The sequence below is a fragment of the Manis pentadactyla genome, chromosome 2 (genome assembly GCF_030020395.1).
Source record: "Manis pentadactyla isolate mManPen7 chromosome 2, mManPen7.hap1, whole genome shotgun sequence".
NCBI lineage: Eukaryota > Metazoa > Chordata > Mammalia > Pholidota > Manidae > Manis > Manis pentadactyla.
The window spans coordinates 82,746,792-82,760,569 of NC_080020.1; the positions used below are offsets into that span (position 1 = coordinate 82,746,792).

Sequence of the window (13,778 nt, forward strand, 5' to 3'; positions counted from 1 at the left end):
CCTCTTAGAACTGCTTTTGCTGCGTCTCAAAGATTTTGCATTGTTGTGTTTCAATTTTCATTATTCTTGAAGTATTTTTTGATTTCCTCTTTAGTTTCTTCCCTGACCTCCATTGGTTGTTTAGCAGTAAGCTGTTTCACCACCATGTATTTGTTTTTTCTAGTTTTCCTCCTGTAATTGATTTGTTTCATACTGTTATGGTTGGAAAAGATGCTTGGAATGATTTCAGTCTCCCTAAATTTATTAAGACTTTTTTTCTGGCCTAACATGTCATCTATCCTGGAGAATGTTCTGTGTGTACTTGACAAGATTGAGAATTCTGCTCTTTTTGGATATAATGCTCTGTATGTATCTATTAGGTACATTTGGTCTAATGCGTCATTAAGAGCCATTGTTTCCTTATTGATATTCTGTCTGGATCATCTATACTTGGTGTAAATGAGGTTTTAAAGTCCCCTATTAATGTATTACTTCAATCTCTCCCTTCATGTATGTTACTACTTTCTCTCTGGGTGCTCCTCTGTTGGGTATGTAGGAATTTACAATTGTATCTTCTTGCTGGTTTGAGCCCTTAATCATTATATAATGTCCTTATCTGTTACAGACTATTTTGTCTGATGTAAATGCTGCTACTCCAGCTTCTTTTTCTTTCATCCTACTTGAACGGAATATCTTTTTTCATCCCTTCAGTTTCAGTCTGTGTGTGTCTTTAGGTCTGAAGTGAAACTCTTGTAGGCAGCATATAAATGGGTGTTGTTTTTTTATCTACTTAGTCACACTATGTCTTTTGACTGGAGCATCTAGACAATTTACACTTATTGATAGGTATGTACTTATTGCCAGTTTGTTAAACTTTCTGGCTTTTAATTTTTCTGTGATCCTTTCTTCTCTTAATCTCTTCCCTTGTGCATGATGACTTCTTTCAGTGTTAAGGTTGGATTCCTTTCTCTTTATTTTTTGTTATCTATTGTAGAATTTTGGTTTGGGGTTACCATGTAGCTTATATATGATGTATTATGTATATAGCAGTCTGTGTTAAATTGATAGTCACTTAAGTTTGAATAATCATTGAATGCATTTTAACTCCCCCTTCTCCATGTTTTATGTATGTCTTCTTTAACACCTTTTATTTAGTCATTCCCTTAATTTTAAGAAGTAGTTGATTTTACTGCTTTGTCTTTTAATGTTCATACTAGCTTTTACCTAATTGGTCAATACATTTGCTGTTTGCTTTTACCAGTGAAATTTCTTCTTTTCAAAATTTTCTTGCTTCTAGTTATGGCCTTTTTCTGCTTAAGGAAGTCCCTTTAACACTTCTTTTAAGGCTGGTTAAGTGGCGGTGTATTCCTTTAACCTGTATTCATCTGAGAGAAGCTCTCTCCTTCAATTCTGAATGATAACCTTGCTAGTAAGAGTATTCTTGGTTGTAGGTCTTTCTCTTTCGGCCCTTTGAATGTATCACACCACTCCTTTCTGGCCTGTAGAGTTTCTGCTAAAAAATCATCTGATAGCATTTCCTGGTAGGTAATTCATTGCTTTTCCTTGCTGCATTTAAGATTGTCTTTGTTCTTTGACATTTAACTATTATGTATAGTTACCTCCTTGGATTCATCTTTTTTGGGTCTCTCTGCTTCCTGGACCTTGGGTGCCTGTTTCCTTCCCTAGGTTAGAGAAGTTTCAGCTATTATTTTTTTCATCCCTTTCTCTCTTTCTTCTCATTTTGGGCTACTCTAATGGAATATTAGGACATTTGATATTGTCCCAGAGCTCCCTTAACCTATCCTCATTTCTTTTTTTTTTTCCTGCTTTTCAGCTTGAGTCCTTTTCATTGCTTGGTCTTCAAAGTTGCTGTTCCCTTTCATCTTCTAGTCTGCTGTTGATTCCCTTCAGTGTATTTTTTATTTCATTATTGTGTTCTTCATCTCTGATTGTTTCTTTTTATATTTTCTATTGCTTTGTTGACATCTTCCTTGAGCTCATCCATTCTTTTGGTGAGCATCTTTACAAACATTGCTCTGATCTCTTTATCAAGTAAATTGGTTACATTTCATTTAGTTTTATTCTGAAGTTTTGTGTTTGGAGCATATTCTTCTGTCTCCTCATTTTCTGTGCTTGATTTTATGACTTAATTGAAAGGGTTGCCTCTTCCACTCTTGAAGGATTGGCCTTGTGTAGGAATGTCCTGCTGGTAGACTGCATGTGCCTGGTGGTTTGGTTGGCTGACGGGAGGCCTGGTAGGTGTGGATTACGGTGTTCCAGTGCCAGGGATTCTCAGGTGTGGGCCAGGATTCTCCTGTGTGGTTGCCAGGAGGGTTGCCAGGTTGCACTGGCAGGGTGGCTGATGTTGAAGAGGCCCACACAGTCCAGGGAGCTGGTGGGTGGGCAAAGGGCTGATGCCTCTGTGGTCAGGTGACTGGGGATATAAGCAGCAGTGACACGTATAACTTAAAATGGCTTGCCCTGGACTTCTTTCCCCCTTCCTGCAGGCCAGAAATGAGTGTCAAGGACAGAGCCCATTAACCAGCCTGGATCCCTGGACAACATGTGGCCTTGCTTACTTACCTTTGAACCAAATTGGAGAAAATCTCTCTTGTTTCAGCCACATGGTTTTGGATCTCATGGTCATAGCAGCTTACTCTGTACCTATTGAGCACAGCTACAGGTGTATCCTTCTTTTCTTGATAAGCCCCACCAAGAACTTTTTCCTGTCCTTCTTTATTAAGGCAAGTACAAAGCCAAATTAATGTAATTCAGTAATTTATTTTACATAAAACAATTTTCAAAGAATACATTTAAAAACCATCTAGACACTGATTTATTGCATTACAAAAAATTGAGAGGCACAATTGAAGTATTCAAATAAATTGTGAGGGGTGGAGGTGGGGACTTAAGATCATTATCCACGGTGTTCCTTAGTCACTTAAAGGCTCTGGGTATAAGAGTCTTTACCATGAGGCAGTAGTGCACTTATTTAGTAGGAATAAATCACATAAAATATATACTTTTATACAGAAAGTGTTACTGTATTGTCACTTTCAATTATTTATAAAAACTTCATTTTGAATTGCACAAAAGTTCTCTTTAAAATTGATAACTCCCAGAAGGTGGGGCTGTCTAAATAATTCATTACAAATAATTAGGTTTCCATTTCTCCACAGATTAAAAAAAAACAACAACCTATGAAGAATTACATTATTCAAATGGGACATTTAAAATTTTTTCATAGGAAAATAGGTTTACACATATGTCTCTAGTCAGCTAAATTAATTTTCTCCCTACTTTAAATCACAGAATGTCCAAAGTTTTAAATCAGAGTACCTATACCACAGTATAATGTGGAAGTGTTTACATTAATTCATTTTGTGTATTGTTCTCCTATAGTATCAAATTATCAAAAAGGCACATGGGTACATTCTTCGGAAAAGTTTTGGTCTTTTTTTAAAAAAAAAGTCACACATTTATAAGCAGTGATTTCAATCATGTTTAAAAACAAAATGCTAAACAGATTTGTTTCCCAATCTAGGTGATACAGAATCCAGGAAGTTTTTGCAGGCACTTTACTTTCCATAGAATTTCTTGTTCAGCAGGTATATTAGAAGGTTAACGTTCACTTTAACCTTATCAAACATTTTCATTACAGCTACTCCTTCATACTGCATCTGTAGTAAATCCTGAAATTTCAGGGAATGTCATTAAATCTAAAATTTGACATTTTGTACATTTAAAAAACATCCAGAAGAACTTGTTGAAAAAATAGGATTCAGTTGACCTTATGACCTAAGTGGCAGTATCTAAATGTCAGTGTGCATTAGAATCACCTAGTTAAAGACAGATGCTGGTTAAAACACAGATTGCTAGACCCACCCCTGGGAATTTCTGATTTTGTTGGGGAGGGGGACAAGAATTTTCATTTTAACAAGTTCCCATGTGAGGTCTGAGTGCCATACTTTGAGAATCACTTACCTAGATGAAAGAAAATAGTTCTTAATGTTAATAGGACTGTATGAGAAAAGCATCAAGTTAATATCAAATGTATAATTATAATTTTTAATTGAAAAATTCAAAATATCCACTAGCAACATGGGGTGTATCCTTGGAACAGCAGTGTTTTCTAAAGTGGAGTAAGACAATTCATTGGGGAGCAAAAAAGAATATTAGAACTCTTATTTTTTCTCATTTCCTAAACATATAAATTTTATAAAATACATTTTGAGTACAGTGGTAGCAGTATGTATACTTCATAAATAAGTGCGTACAGATAGGGGGAGATGAACATGCTATTTACTAATGAAGTTGTGTGATTGAAATTTGGAGACCACTGTACAAAAGCCATTCATTCTTTCTGATCTAGATGACCTCTGTTCCTGTTGAGAACAAGCCCTCTTTCTCAAGTCAGCCTATCTTTCCGTATCACTGGCACCATATAAATAAGGAAATCAACTATCTTGCTAAAATTAATAACTAGGTCATGCCAGTCATATGTATGAGACTAAGCAGTAACATTTCACAATAACACAGGACAGGGGGTCTTTCGCAAATAGAAGATACTCCTGAACTGTCCTAGAGTACTCCCCAGGTCTCATTTTCCTGTTTCTAGCTCTGGAAACTTCTTGGTTCTTAATGATAATGCCTTGTGTCTATATTAAGCAAGGCCACCTGCAGAAGTTAGAGTCAGCTTTGAGAGAACTTTGGCTCTTGCCAGCTTCCTCCTCCACTTCCTCAATTACCTTCAACTGCACTCAACAGTTTTAAACTCCTACATTATTTAGATAAGCTTCTGGGATGGAAATTCCATAGAGAACTGAAGTTCTTTCATCAAGAGTGCTTTTACCTATTAAAGTGTGATGGAGATTCACTTTTCCTTTGAGAAATGCAACATCTGTTCATCAAAATTGGGGTGGCTGGGTCAAATAGGTAAAGGGAAGAAAGAGGCACAAAATCTCATTCATAATATAAATTAGTTACAGGGATGAAAGTACAGCATGGAGAATATGGGCCACTGGGCATATGAGATAAAGGTATTTGTGAAACACTTCATAAGCAACCCTTGTCTTGTTAGGATCAACTGGAATCCTGTGAGAGAGGCAGGAGCAGAGAGATGAAAAGCTCAGACCCCAGCTGCCTCTTTGAATAATGAGCTCTTTGAACCTCAGATTTTCATCTGGCAAAGGAAGAGTGCCAACCCTGCAGCCCTTGATAAACACTGGCCATTATTTGTATAAAGAGAACATCTTCGTGTAAGTCATACCCTCCTGTTATAACTATATAGCTATAGGATATAATTAGGATATAATCTTAAGGAACTGAGGGAAGAGTGGGCTGGAGTAGACCTAGAAACTAGTAATGTTAGAAAGGATCTCCCTTAGTGCTCTTAGAAACTTCTGTCTTGCTTTGAGTACTTGACTCACAGTGAAGACCTGGCCATCACGTTTCTCATCTGTAATTCACCTAATGATGTAATTGAAAGCCATAAGTATAAAAAGAAGTTTGACTTTATATCTGACAGCTGTTATAAGTGGAGCTGGCTCCTTGGGCATTCAGTCTGTGCAGGATCCCATGATCAAAACAGCTCTGCACTTAGTTTAATGCTTTGCTGTCATTATCCTGAAATTCTTAATCATTCTGAATAAGGGGCTCTGTGTTTTCATTTTGCACCAAACCCTGCCAATTATATAGCTGGTCCTAATGATGTTATTGTCTTTAAAAATCCAGAGCATATTAGCCACCTGCATACAGCTGAGGAGTAACATTTCACAATCAATTATGTGTATAAATGAATGGTGTGAATAGCTAATCCTCCTGCATAGTGAATCCTTAACAAAGGAGCAAGTAAAGCTTGGTATTTGTACCAGTGTCCAAAGGAAGTCCCATGGGATTTCTGAGGCCTCTTCTCTAAACAGATATCTCCTGGTCACCTGGGATTCATCTGTCCAGGTGATATTGATTGGTCTTTGGTCATTTCCTTCTTGGCAATCGTGTGATGTGTCTCTACCACTGCTAGAGAGGAATCACTAACCAAGCACATTCTTTACTCTTCCCAAAGTTATCTAAATGTTACATAAAGTAACTCAAGGCTTTCAGTTATGTTGTTAGATGGATAGATTTAGTGACATTTAAAATAAGTTAGAAAACAATACTGTTTACTCAAGTATACTTATCAGTCTTTAATCTTTAGTTTTCTCTCTGCACTCTAATTTACTCCATTATTTCAACGTCCTTATCAGACCAGTTTAGCTCCCACTTTTCTTGTTAAGCTACAAGGATACTAGAAGGAAAAGAAGGACTTCAGTATCTGCTCCCAGGGAGGGGAGGTAATTTCAGGGCTCTCAGCCATGGGCTGAGGAGGTGGTGAGCCTAGAACTTACATCGCTGCTCCGTGGCTCATCAAGAGGATTCATGCAGATACATGCAGAATACCCGGTATCCATTTTACAAGTAGTTTGGGGCCAGGTGTTATTTCCATTAAAAAATTCTTATACTAAATGGAAGAATTCAATTACTTCTCTACATTGATCCTGGGCTAAGGACTAAGAAGTTGGGAGTAGATAAACATTTGGTTGCATCCTCCTTTTTTGTAGTTCATAAACTGGATTTCTTAGTTTTGGTTCAAGTCTATTTGGCATAAATGTGGTTCTTATGAGTAAATAGCTATTGGGATTGCAAACACTGTTTTTCTATTTATACATAACTTATTTTGCACAACTTTTTAAAATTCTTGTGATACCTAACATTTAACAAGTAGATTTAAGGAAATGATGTAAAAGCAATTTGAGAAAGGAGAAAGAAGAAATGAGATTAGCAAAGTTCCAGTCCTGGTATATGCAGTCTTAGAAAGAAATGCAAATTCCTAATAAGAGGAAATGTTCCAGCCTTTAGTTAATAGCTCTAAATACTTTTATGTTATTTTTTATAAGCTTCAAAATGGCACCATAGCTTAGAAAAACTGATGGCTCTACTTTACCTTCTAAAAGCATTTGAAATTCTAGTAATTTGAGAAATTATAGCTTTTAAGAAATCATCAATGCTTTAAAAGATAATAGTGGCAAATCAGGCTTGCATTGGTGTTCTGTTAAACTTGACTGCTGTCATTGAAGAGTGCAAGCCAGGGGAGCCATAAACGTCCCACAGTATATAACTCACCCCCAGTTTGCAGAAATCCCAGCTTACCTGAATATTGAGCTGCACCTTTTCCATCTCAACACCCAGGAATTTTGACCTGACATCGAAGATGCCCACATCTTCAGTAGATATGATGTCAAATATAACATTTTTAAACCTAGAAAAGAAAGGGACATTCATACATGTGGAATTGTAAATATATGCTTAAAGCTAAAACAAATTAACTGAATCCTAAATTCTTATTGCTAGGGAACTGTCTACTGGGAAAATACTAAGGAAGTCATCCAAAACCTCTAATCATCTTTTGCCTGCTCTACTCCCTAAAGCTAGGTTGCTGGCTCTGGCTGAGATCTATAGCTGGGAGCACTGAAGTAGGGGCTTTATTATAAAAGAAATGTAAACATGGTCCTTGCTTTGAAAGAGCATAAAATGTAGCTGCAAATAGACGAGATTCACAGAACATGAGAAGTAAATACTCAGTTACACTGCTGACAGACCAGTTGAGTGTTCCAGATGGAGTCTTTTGTAGAAGCTTTAAAGCAGCAGCAGCATTTTCTTAGACTCAAGTCAGTGTACTTTGGAGGTTTGATAGGATAATTGGAAAAGAAGTTAGGCCTTCATGGCAGGAGTCAGAGAGGACAGTAGCTTGTCTGGCTTCCTCCAAAGGACAGTGGGGCATGGGGCTCAAGGTCCCTTTAAAATGGAGAACCCTCTGGCACCCGTGTGGGGTCACAGAGGATGGCTTACATTTTCTCCTCCACCTCAAATACACACCAACAGCACACGGCTGGGGTGGCTCTGCCACAGATGCTGGCACATCTGGGACTATTAGAAAGTTACTATTCTGCCATTGTAAATACCCTCATCTACCAACACCAGAGGACGGTCTTTCATTCTCAGTGCTATGCCGCAGTTCCTGTAGTGGGAAAGGGAAGCCAGCAAGTCCAAATGCGCTGGACAAGCTATGGGAAGTGCAATCACTCAATCAGCACTGCACACAACCCAGAGCGCCAGGTGCTCAAGGCCTGATGGGAGGACTAGAGGTTACAAAGCCGGGTTCCTCCCCGCCATCTGGAATCAAGGGTAAGTCGTGATTGACCAAGTGGAGCACCCAAAGGCCACAGGAAACCACCGATAGGTGAGTCAGGTTTTCCGGGAGTATTAGAGTGTGTGTGGGCTCGTTGCCGATCCCAGGTCACACTTACTGGTTTGTCTGAAGATCGTCTATCCCCAGCAGGACACCCTTCTCGTGCAGCCTTGCCGCGGTGTACCTCACCGGCTTCGCTCTCTTTGCACCTTTGGGCTCTCCTTTTCCATCTAGTTTAATCGATCTCCGAGAATTTCTGACAAAGAACAACAAGCCATGTGCCTTCACGATGGTTTCTGCTGGTGCAAGGATCACGTCCAGGGTGCACACCATTGTTTGTACCTGGTTCCCAGTGCACTGGACATGCAACTTTTTATTTTGTGACAGTGGGTGACAATGTTCCCCATACAGTAAAACCTCACTGCTGAAGTGGAAGGGAAAGCTATTTAAAAAATAACTGAAGTTTAACTTATAGACTAATTATTTTTCATGAAACGGGTACTCTGTTTTCTTAGGCATATTGAACTAAGTGGCTACCGTAAATCACTCTGCAAGTGTCTTTGTTGTAACAACATGAACTGTGTACTCCTAACTAAAGGTATTACTAGGACCATGTTAATTTATTTAACAAATACTATGTGGCCAGCACTGTTCTAACCACTTTATCAGTAATGCCTCACATTTACAAAATTATTGTTTCTGTAGTGTTTGAAAAAAATTCCTCTCTTATGTATTATTTCATTTAGGTCTCATAACTATACTTGTGAGGGGGGCACTCCTAATCCCACTTTAAAGATGGGAAAATTGAGTCTCCAAAGAAGTTCCTTGGTTCAAGACCACACATTGTAAGAGACTCAGAACCCAAATCCAGCTCATCTGACTGCAAAGCTTGTAAAATGCCTTCAAGTAGTTGTAATAAATATGTAAAGAAAACCCCTGACAAGCTTATTTCTACTGAATAGTAGCTTGATCAACTCCTTCCACCCAGGAATAGAGTAAAAGTAATTTACAGGCCATAAGCAAATGAATTAAAATTCAGAACTAATGAGGCCCAAATAAATGAGGTTTACATTTGGTTATTTCCCTTCATCAAATCTTCTATGACTCATGCAATTGCTTTTTACATACAGCATCATTTCCTACTGCCAGTTCGACTCCAAGGATTACATGAAAATATTGTATTACATATTTAGATGGGTAATTAAAGTTTGATTACTATTGATCTTAGTCTAATGATAAGAATAATTATGAGCAAAGAATACATGGTTATATTTTATATAAAAAATCTATAATAGGTATGCTAACAGGGAATAGAGAACTGCCAAATTTTGTCTTTTTTATCTATAATGATTTTTAAAAATCACTAAGCAATTTAAAATCATTAAGTCACACAGTGCAATTAGCAAATAACTGGCATTATCTAACATTATCAAGTATATAAAGTACTGTTTATTGTAAACATTCCAAAAATAAGAGTAGCTTTTATTTTTTTTTATGATAGTATTTAAAAGACCCCTTTGACTAAAAAAGACAAAGGGAATAATGAAAGTGCTTCCCCCAGTCTTAAAGCTACTTACTTAAAAGACAACAGGGTAAACTACCTTAATTACAATGCCGATAGGGAATTTAAATGTTTCTAAATTCATTCCTGACTTCTTAATTCACAATGGCAAGTCATAAAATTGAGATTATAGTTTTTGGTTATAAAATAAAACAAAGTTTGCTGCCAAATCCAACCCACCAGCACAGGATTGTGAAAGAATTGATGCCCTATATACATCATGATATCACAAATGAATATATGGTTTTAACTTACCTTCTTTTTAAGTTGTCTAAACAAGTCTTTATGTAGGTGTCATAATAATTAACTTGCTCTTCATAAAATGCTGCCTTCTCATTAAGTGCATTCAGGGTTTGCTGAAGTTTTGCCAATTCAGCTTTTCGAAGCTTTCGATAGATTCTTTGGTTTCGAATATCCTGAAACAGCAAGGAAAAGTGATGATAGGAGATTTAAGCAGAAGTTTGTGCTGCAATATTGCCAATTTGGGACAAGAAGAATATCAAGTATTGAATCATTTTTTTTGTGACTGTTCACTTTAGTTTATCTCAGTTGCTCTGTTTTAATCTCTCAATACCTAGTGTGCCCTTTTTTTCTTACTTGAGAAATAGCAAGTGTCCCTATTTTACTTTAAGAAAGTTGCTAAGGTTTATTTATTTTTTCTTGATAAAAACAAAGAAACCATTTCAGAATAATTATACAATTAATTTAAGGGAAAGTAATATTTTAAAAGCGGTACAAGAAAGACTTTAGGAGACAAGCAATTTCTTCAGAATATTTTGAACATTCCACTTTGAAAAACACACTGAAAAGGTTTACATGTAATGATTGCATCCACTTTAGAAATAAGTAGAATTTACTTTTTAATATGGGAAATACTTCTCAAGGTTTACAAAAACAAGTGGGCTGTGAAGAGTGGTTGAAAAGATTCAACACTGATAGTGACCGTTTGGATTTACATAGAGTTTCCAGAACATAAAGTTGTCCAAACTTCTGACAGCCTACAAGAGCTATCCTATACTTAAACTTATAGATATAATATTTAAAAAAATTCTAATTGGTAAATTATGAAAATGTTTCATTTATGAAAATGGTGCCTGTTTAATATTATTTTTCCTTTGTGGACAAATTAAAAATCATTACCCTAGGAACCCAAAGACAGACAGACAGACAAAGAGATATACATGCCCTTCTTAAGTAAAAATTCTTCATTAAATGGAATCTTTTGGTGGGAATACCTTTATGGTAGCTTTTCCTTTTTTGAAGGCAGTGTCAGTATCCTTACTACATATTCCCAAAGAGAAACATTTTCCACCTGAGAGCTAGAGAAAGAAATGCTACTTCCCTTGAGTCACTCAGGCGGGAAGGAATATGCCTGCTGCCAGAAATAAGTAACTATAACTTTCCATGGGAGCATCAAACGGGGTGCATTTCCCTTCCCAAAGGTAAGACATTTTTTTTTTCCTGCTCTCTTGCCTGCCCTTAACCTCCAGACCCACTTTAATTTGCATTTTTGGATAAAAAGGATGAAATGTCCTTTTAACACAAATGTTAATACTTCCTTATCCTTAGCAAACAGATCTCAGCCATTTCCTGTGATGTTTCCTTGCACTAATTTGAGATCCTTTCCTCAGGAAGTTTCTCAACTGTAAAAATATAGGATGAGAAAATAAAGTAACCTTTAAGTCTGAACTGCATTTAGGCTAAACTGCTAAGAGGCAAATTCTCAGAGACACAGAGTTACCATCTCAGTGGCAGGTCCCAAGAACAACTGGGCTATATGACAACTAAGAACTCAAGAGAAAACTCTCTGAGAAGTATCATTTAAAAAACTATTAGGTATTGCCTAAAGGTATAGACAAAACTTGTTATTATATTTCCTGAGCATTTATTTCTGGTACCTGTCAACTCTCTTCATGACTTGGGGGACTTGTGATTATTCTATACTGAAAGTCACCAACTGTTTTGAAACCATTAAAATTCTGTAATATTGACCATGGAATATACAACTATGAATCCCTCAGTCACCTCACAGAGTGCCCAGCATGTGACCAATGATTAGCAAATATCTGCTAAGTGAAGAAGAAAGAATATTATTTCTAAAAACCTTGGCAATCTCATTGAGAATGTCTTGGTATTTATTTTTGGATGACACGTGTCCAGTCTGTTCCAAAGTCCGAAGATTCCTCTGGATTTTCCTCTTCTTCTGCTCAAGGGGCAGCTGTGTGTCTTCAACCATAGACTTGCTATGCTTCATTCCTTCTGGAGTCCTGGAATCTATAATTGCACGGCTCTCCATGTCTTTTGCATGATCTATTTCCTGAAAAGGGAATAAATATGGCTGTGAGAACCCTGAATAGCCAAAATCCAACTAAACACTCACTTAACAGCCACTTCACACATCACTCTCAAAATACCAATTTGAGAAACTCTCTTAGGGTTTCTTTGAACCAAAGGGAATAAGAATATTGTAGTACATAGTAAGTTTCCAAATAAATGATGAATAAATGAATGAATGAATATGATCTGGATAGTCTGTTAAAAAAAAACTAATAAAAAGAGACTGGTGATCTTCCCATTTCATTGTACTGGACCACTGAAACAATAAAGTCTAAGGATACAAATGTTATTAGACACATGATGGACAGTCAACATTATGGACACAGGAAGAGCTAACCTGGTCAGCAGTGAACAGCAATGGTGGCAGTAGCCAATATCATTGAGCACTTATTATGTGCCAGACACTATTCTACCCACTTAATATGTCTTAACTCATTCATTCCTGTCTGTGAAGTGGGAACATTATTGTTATTCCCATTTTACAGTTTGGGAAACTAAGGCACAGAACTCTTTCTAAGTGCCTAGAGTTAGCATAGCTAGGAGGTGCAGAGGGATACTTGATCTTGAAGTCTGCATTCTTAGTGATCATGCTACATTTGGGGAAAAATGAAATATTCTATAAGGACTAAAATTCTGAATTAGTAGGATATTCTACCGAGATTGTTAAAAAATTCACACATTAACAAGACGTTGGATAACTGGAAGCTTTATGTTTTTTATGAAAAACTGTGACATAATTTCTTGGCAACCAATGAAATTAAGAACGAGTCAGAAAAATTATGTGTAGCTCTGCTAAGAACTAACTAATTTGATTTTATTAACTTTAGGGAGAAAACTATTGGTTCTGAAGTAATAATATTGAAATTAACTCAATTCAGAATGATTTAATGATGCATTTTAAAAGTTTAATGTAAGATTATTATGCAACTTTACTTTCACCAGGAAAATGGTGCTCAGATATCATGGACTGAAGATATTTCCATCTGAAGCATTTGGAAAATAGTTTTAATATGAGACACTTCTTCATTTCTTCAAGTTAGCAAATACATAAAATATGAAAGGTATTTTTCTACATCTTGTCAACCAGAACTCTCTCTTAAATGATTTATTCACCCATCTACTGTATGATAAAGCTTATGTTGAAAATTCAGAGTCTTTGAAAGCCTAGAACTATCTGCCTAGTCTAGGACAAAATTATAATCAGCATAAATTTGGTGTGTATTTTCTGTTTCATTCCCACTGATATTTCATATGGATTTTATATATGGCTGAATTCAGTGGGCCAGAGCAATGGATAGAATTCCTTACTTCCAAATCATGTCAGACACAGTTTCTCTGTGATAACAGTAAACATTTGACATAAAGATTTGTTAATAAAATCAACTCGTATCCATGGTACTTGTTATTGTACACTCAAAGACCAGTTACCTGTTGTGTAGTTGCTGGTGTCTCTAAGATTTCTGTCAACGTGTTCCCTGGCTGGTTCCGGATCACATCAATTATCAGCTTTTTGGTCCTTACAAAACCAAGAAAGAAGAGACAGATTTTCAGGGAGCAGTTCTGATGCACAAAAACCTGCTTCTCCCGAGAGAGTGCACAAACACATACAAAAATGAGGCTTCAAAGATAATCCTTTAAAATAAAACAGCTTTGCAGAAATTCACCATGTCTGCT

General features: G+C 36.7%; 1 protein-coding gene across 2 annotated transcripts in view; it reads right to left on the reverse strand.

Moving 5' to 3' along the window:
* Positions 1-2,740: 2,740 nt before the first annotated feature.
* Positions 2,741-13,778, reverse strand: part of IQGAP2 (IQ motif containing GTPase activating protein 2) — a 275,493-nt gene continuing 264,455 nt past the window's right edge. For both annotated transcript variants that reach the window (XM_036886059.2, XM_036886058.2), the window contains 6 exons: positions 13,533-13,620; positions 11,872-12,084; positions 10,023-10,183; positions 8,325-8,462; positions 7,168-7,276; positions 2,741-3,671 (listed from right to left, as the gene is read on the reverse strand). In XM_036886059.2, the coding sequence (XP_036741954.2) occupies positions 3,558-3,671; positions 7,168-7,276; positions 8,325-8,462; positions 10,023-10,183; positions 11,872-12,084; positions 13,533-13,620 (823 nt within the window). In that variant the 3' untranslated portion in view covers positions 2,741-3,557. The remainder of the gene's footprint in view (positions 3,672-7,167; positions 7,277-8,324; positions 8,463-10,022; positions 10,184-11,871; positions 12,085-13,532; positions 13,621-13,778) is intronic.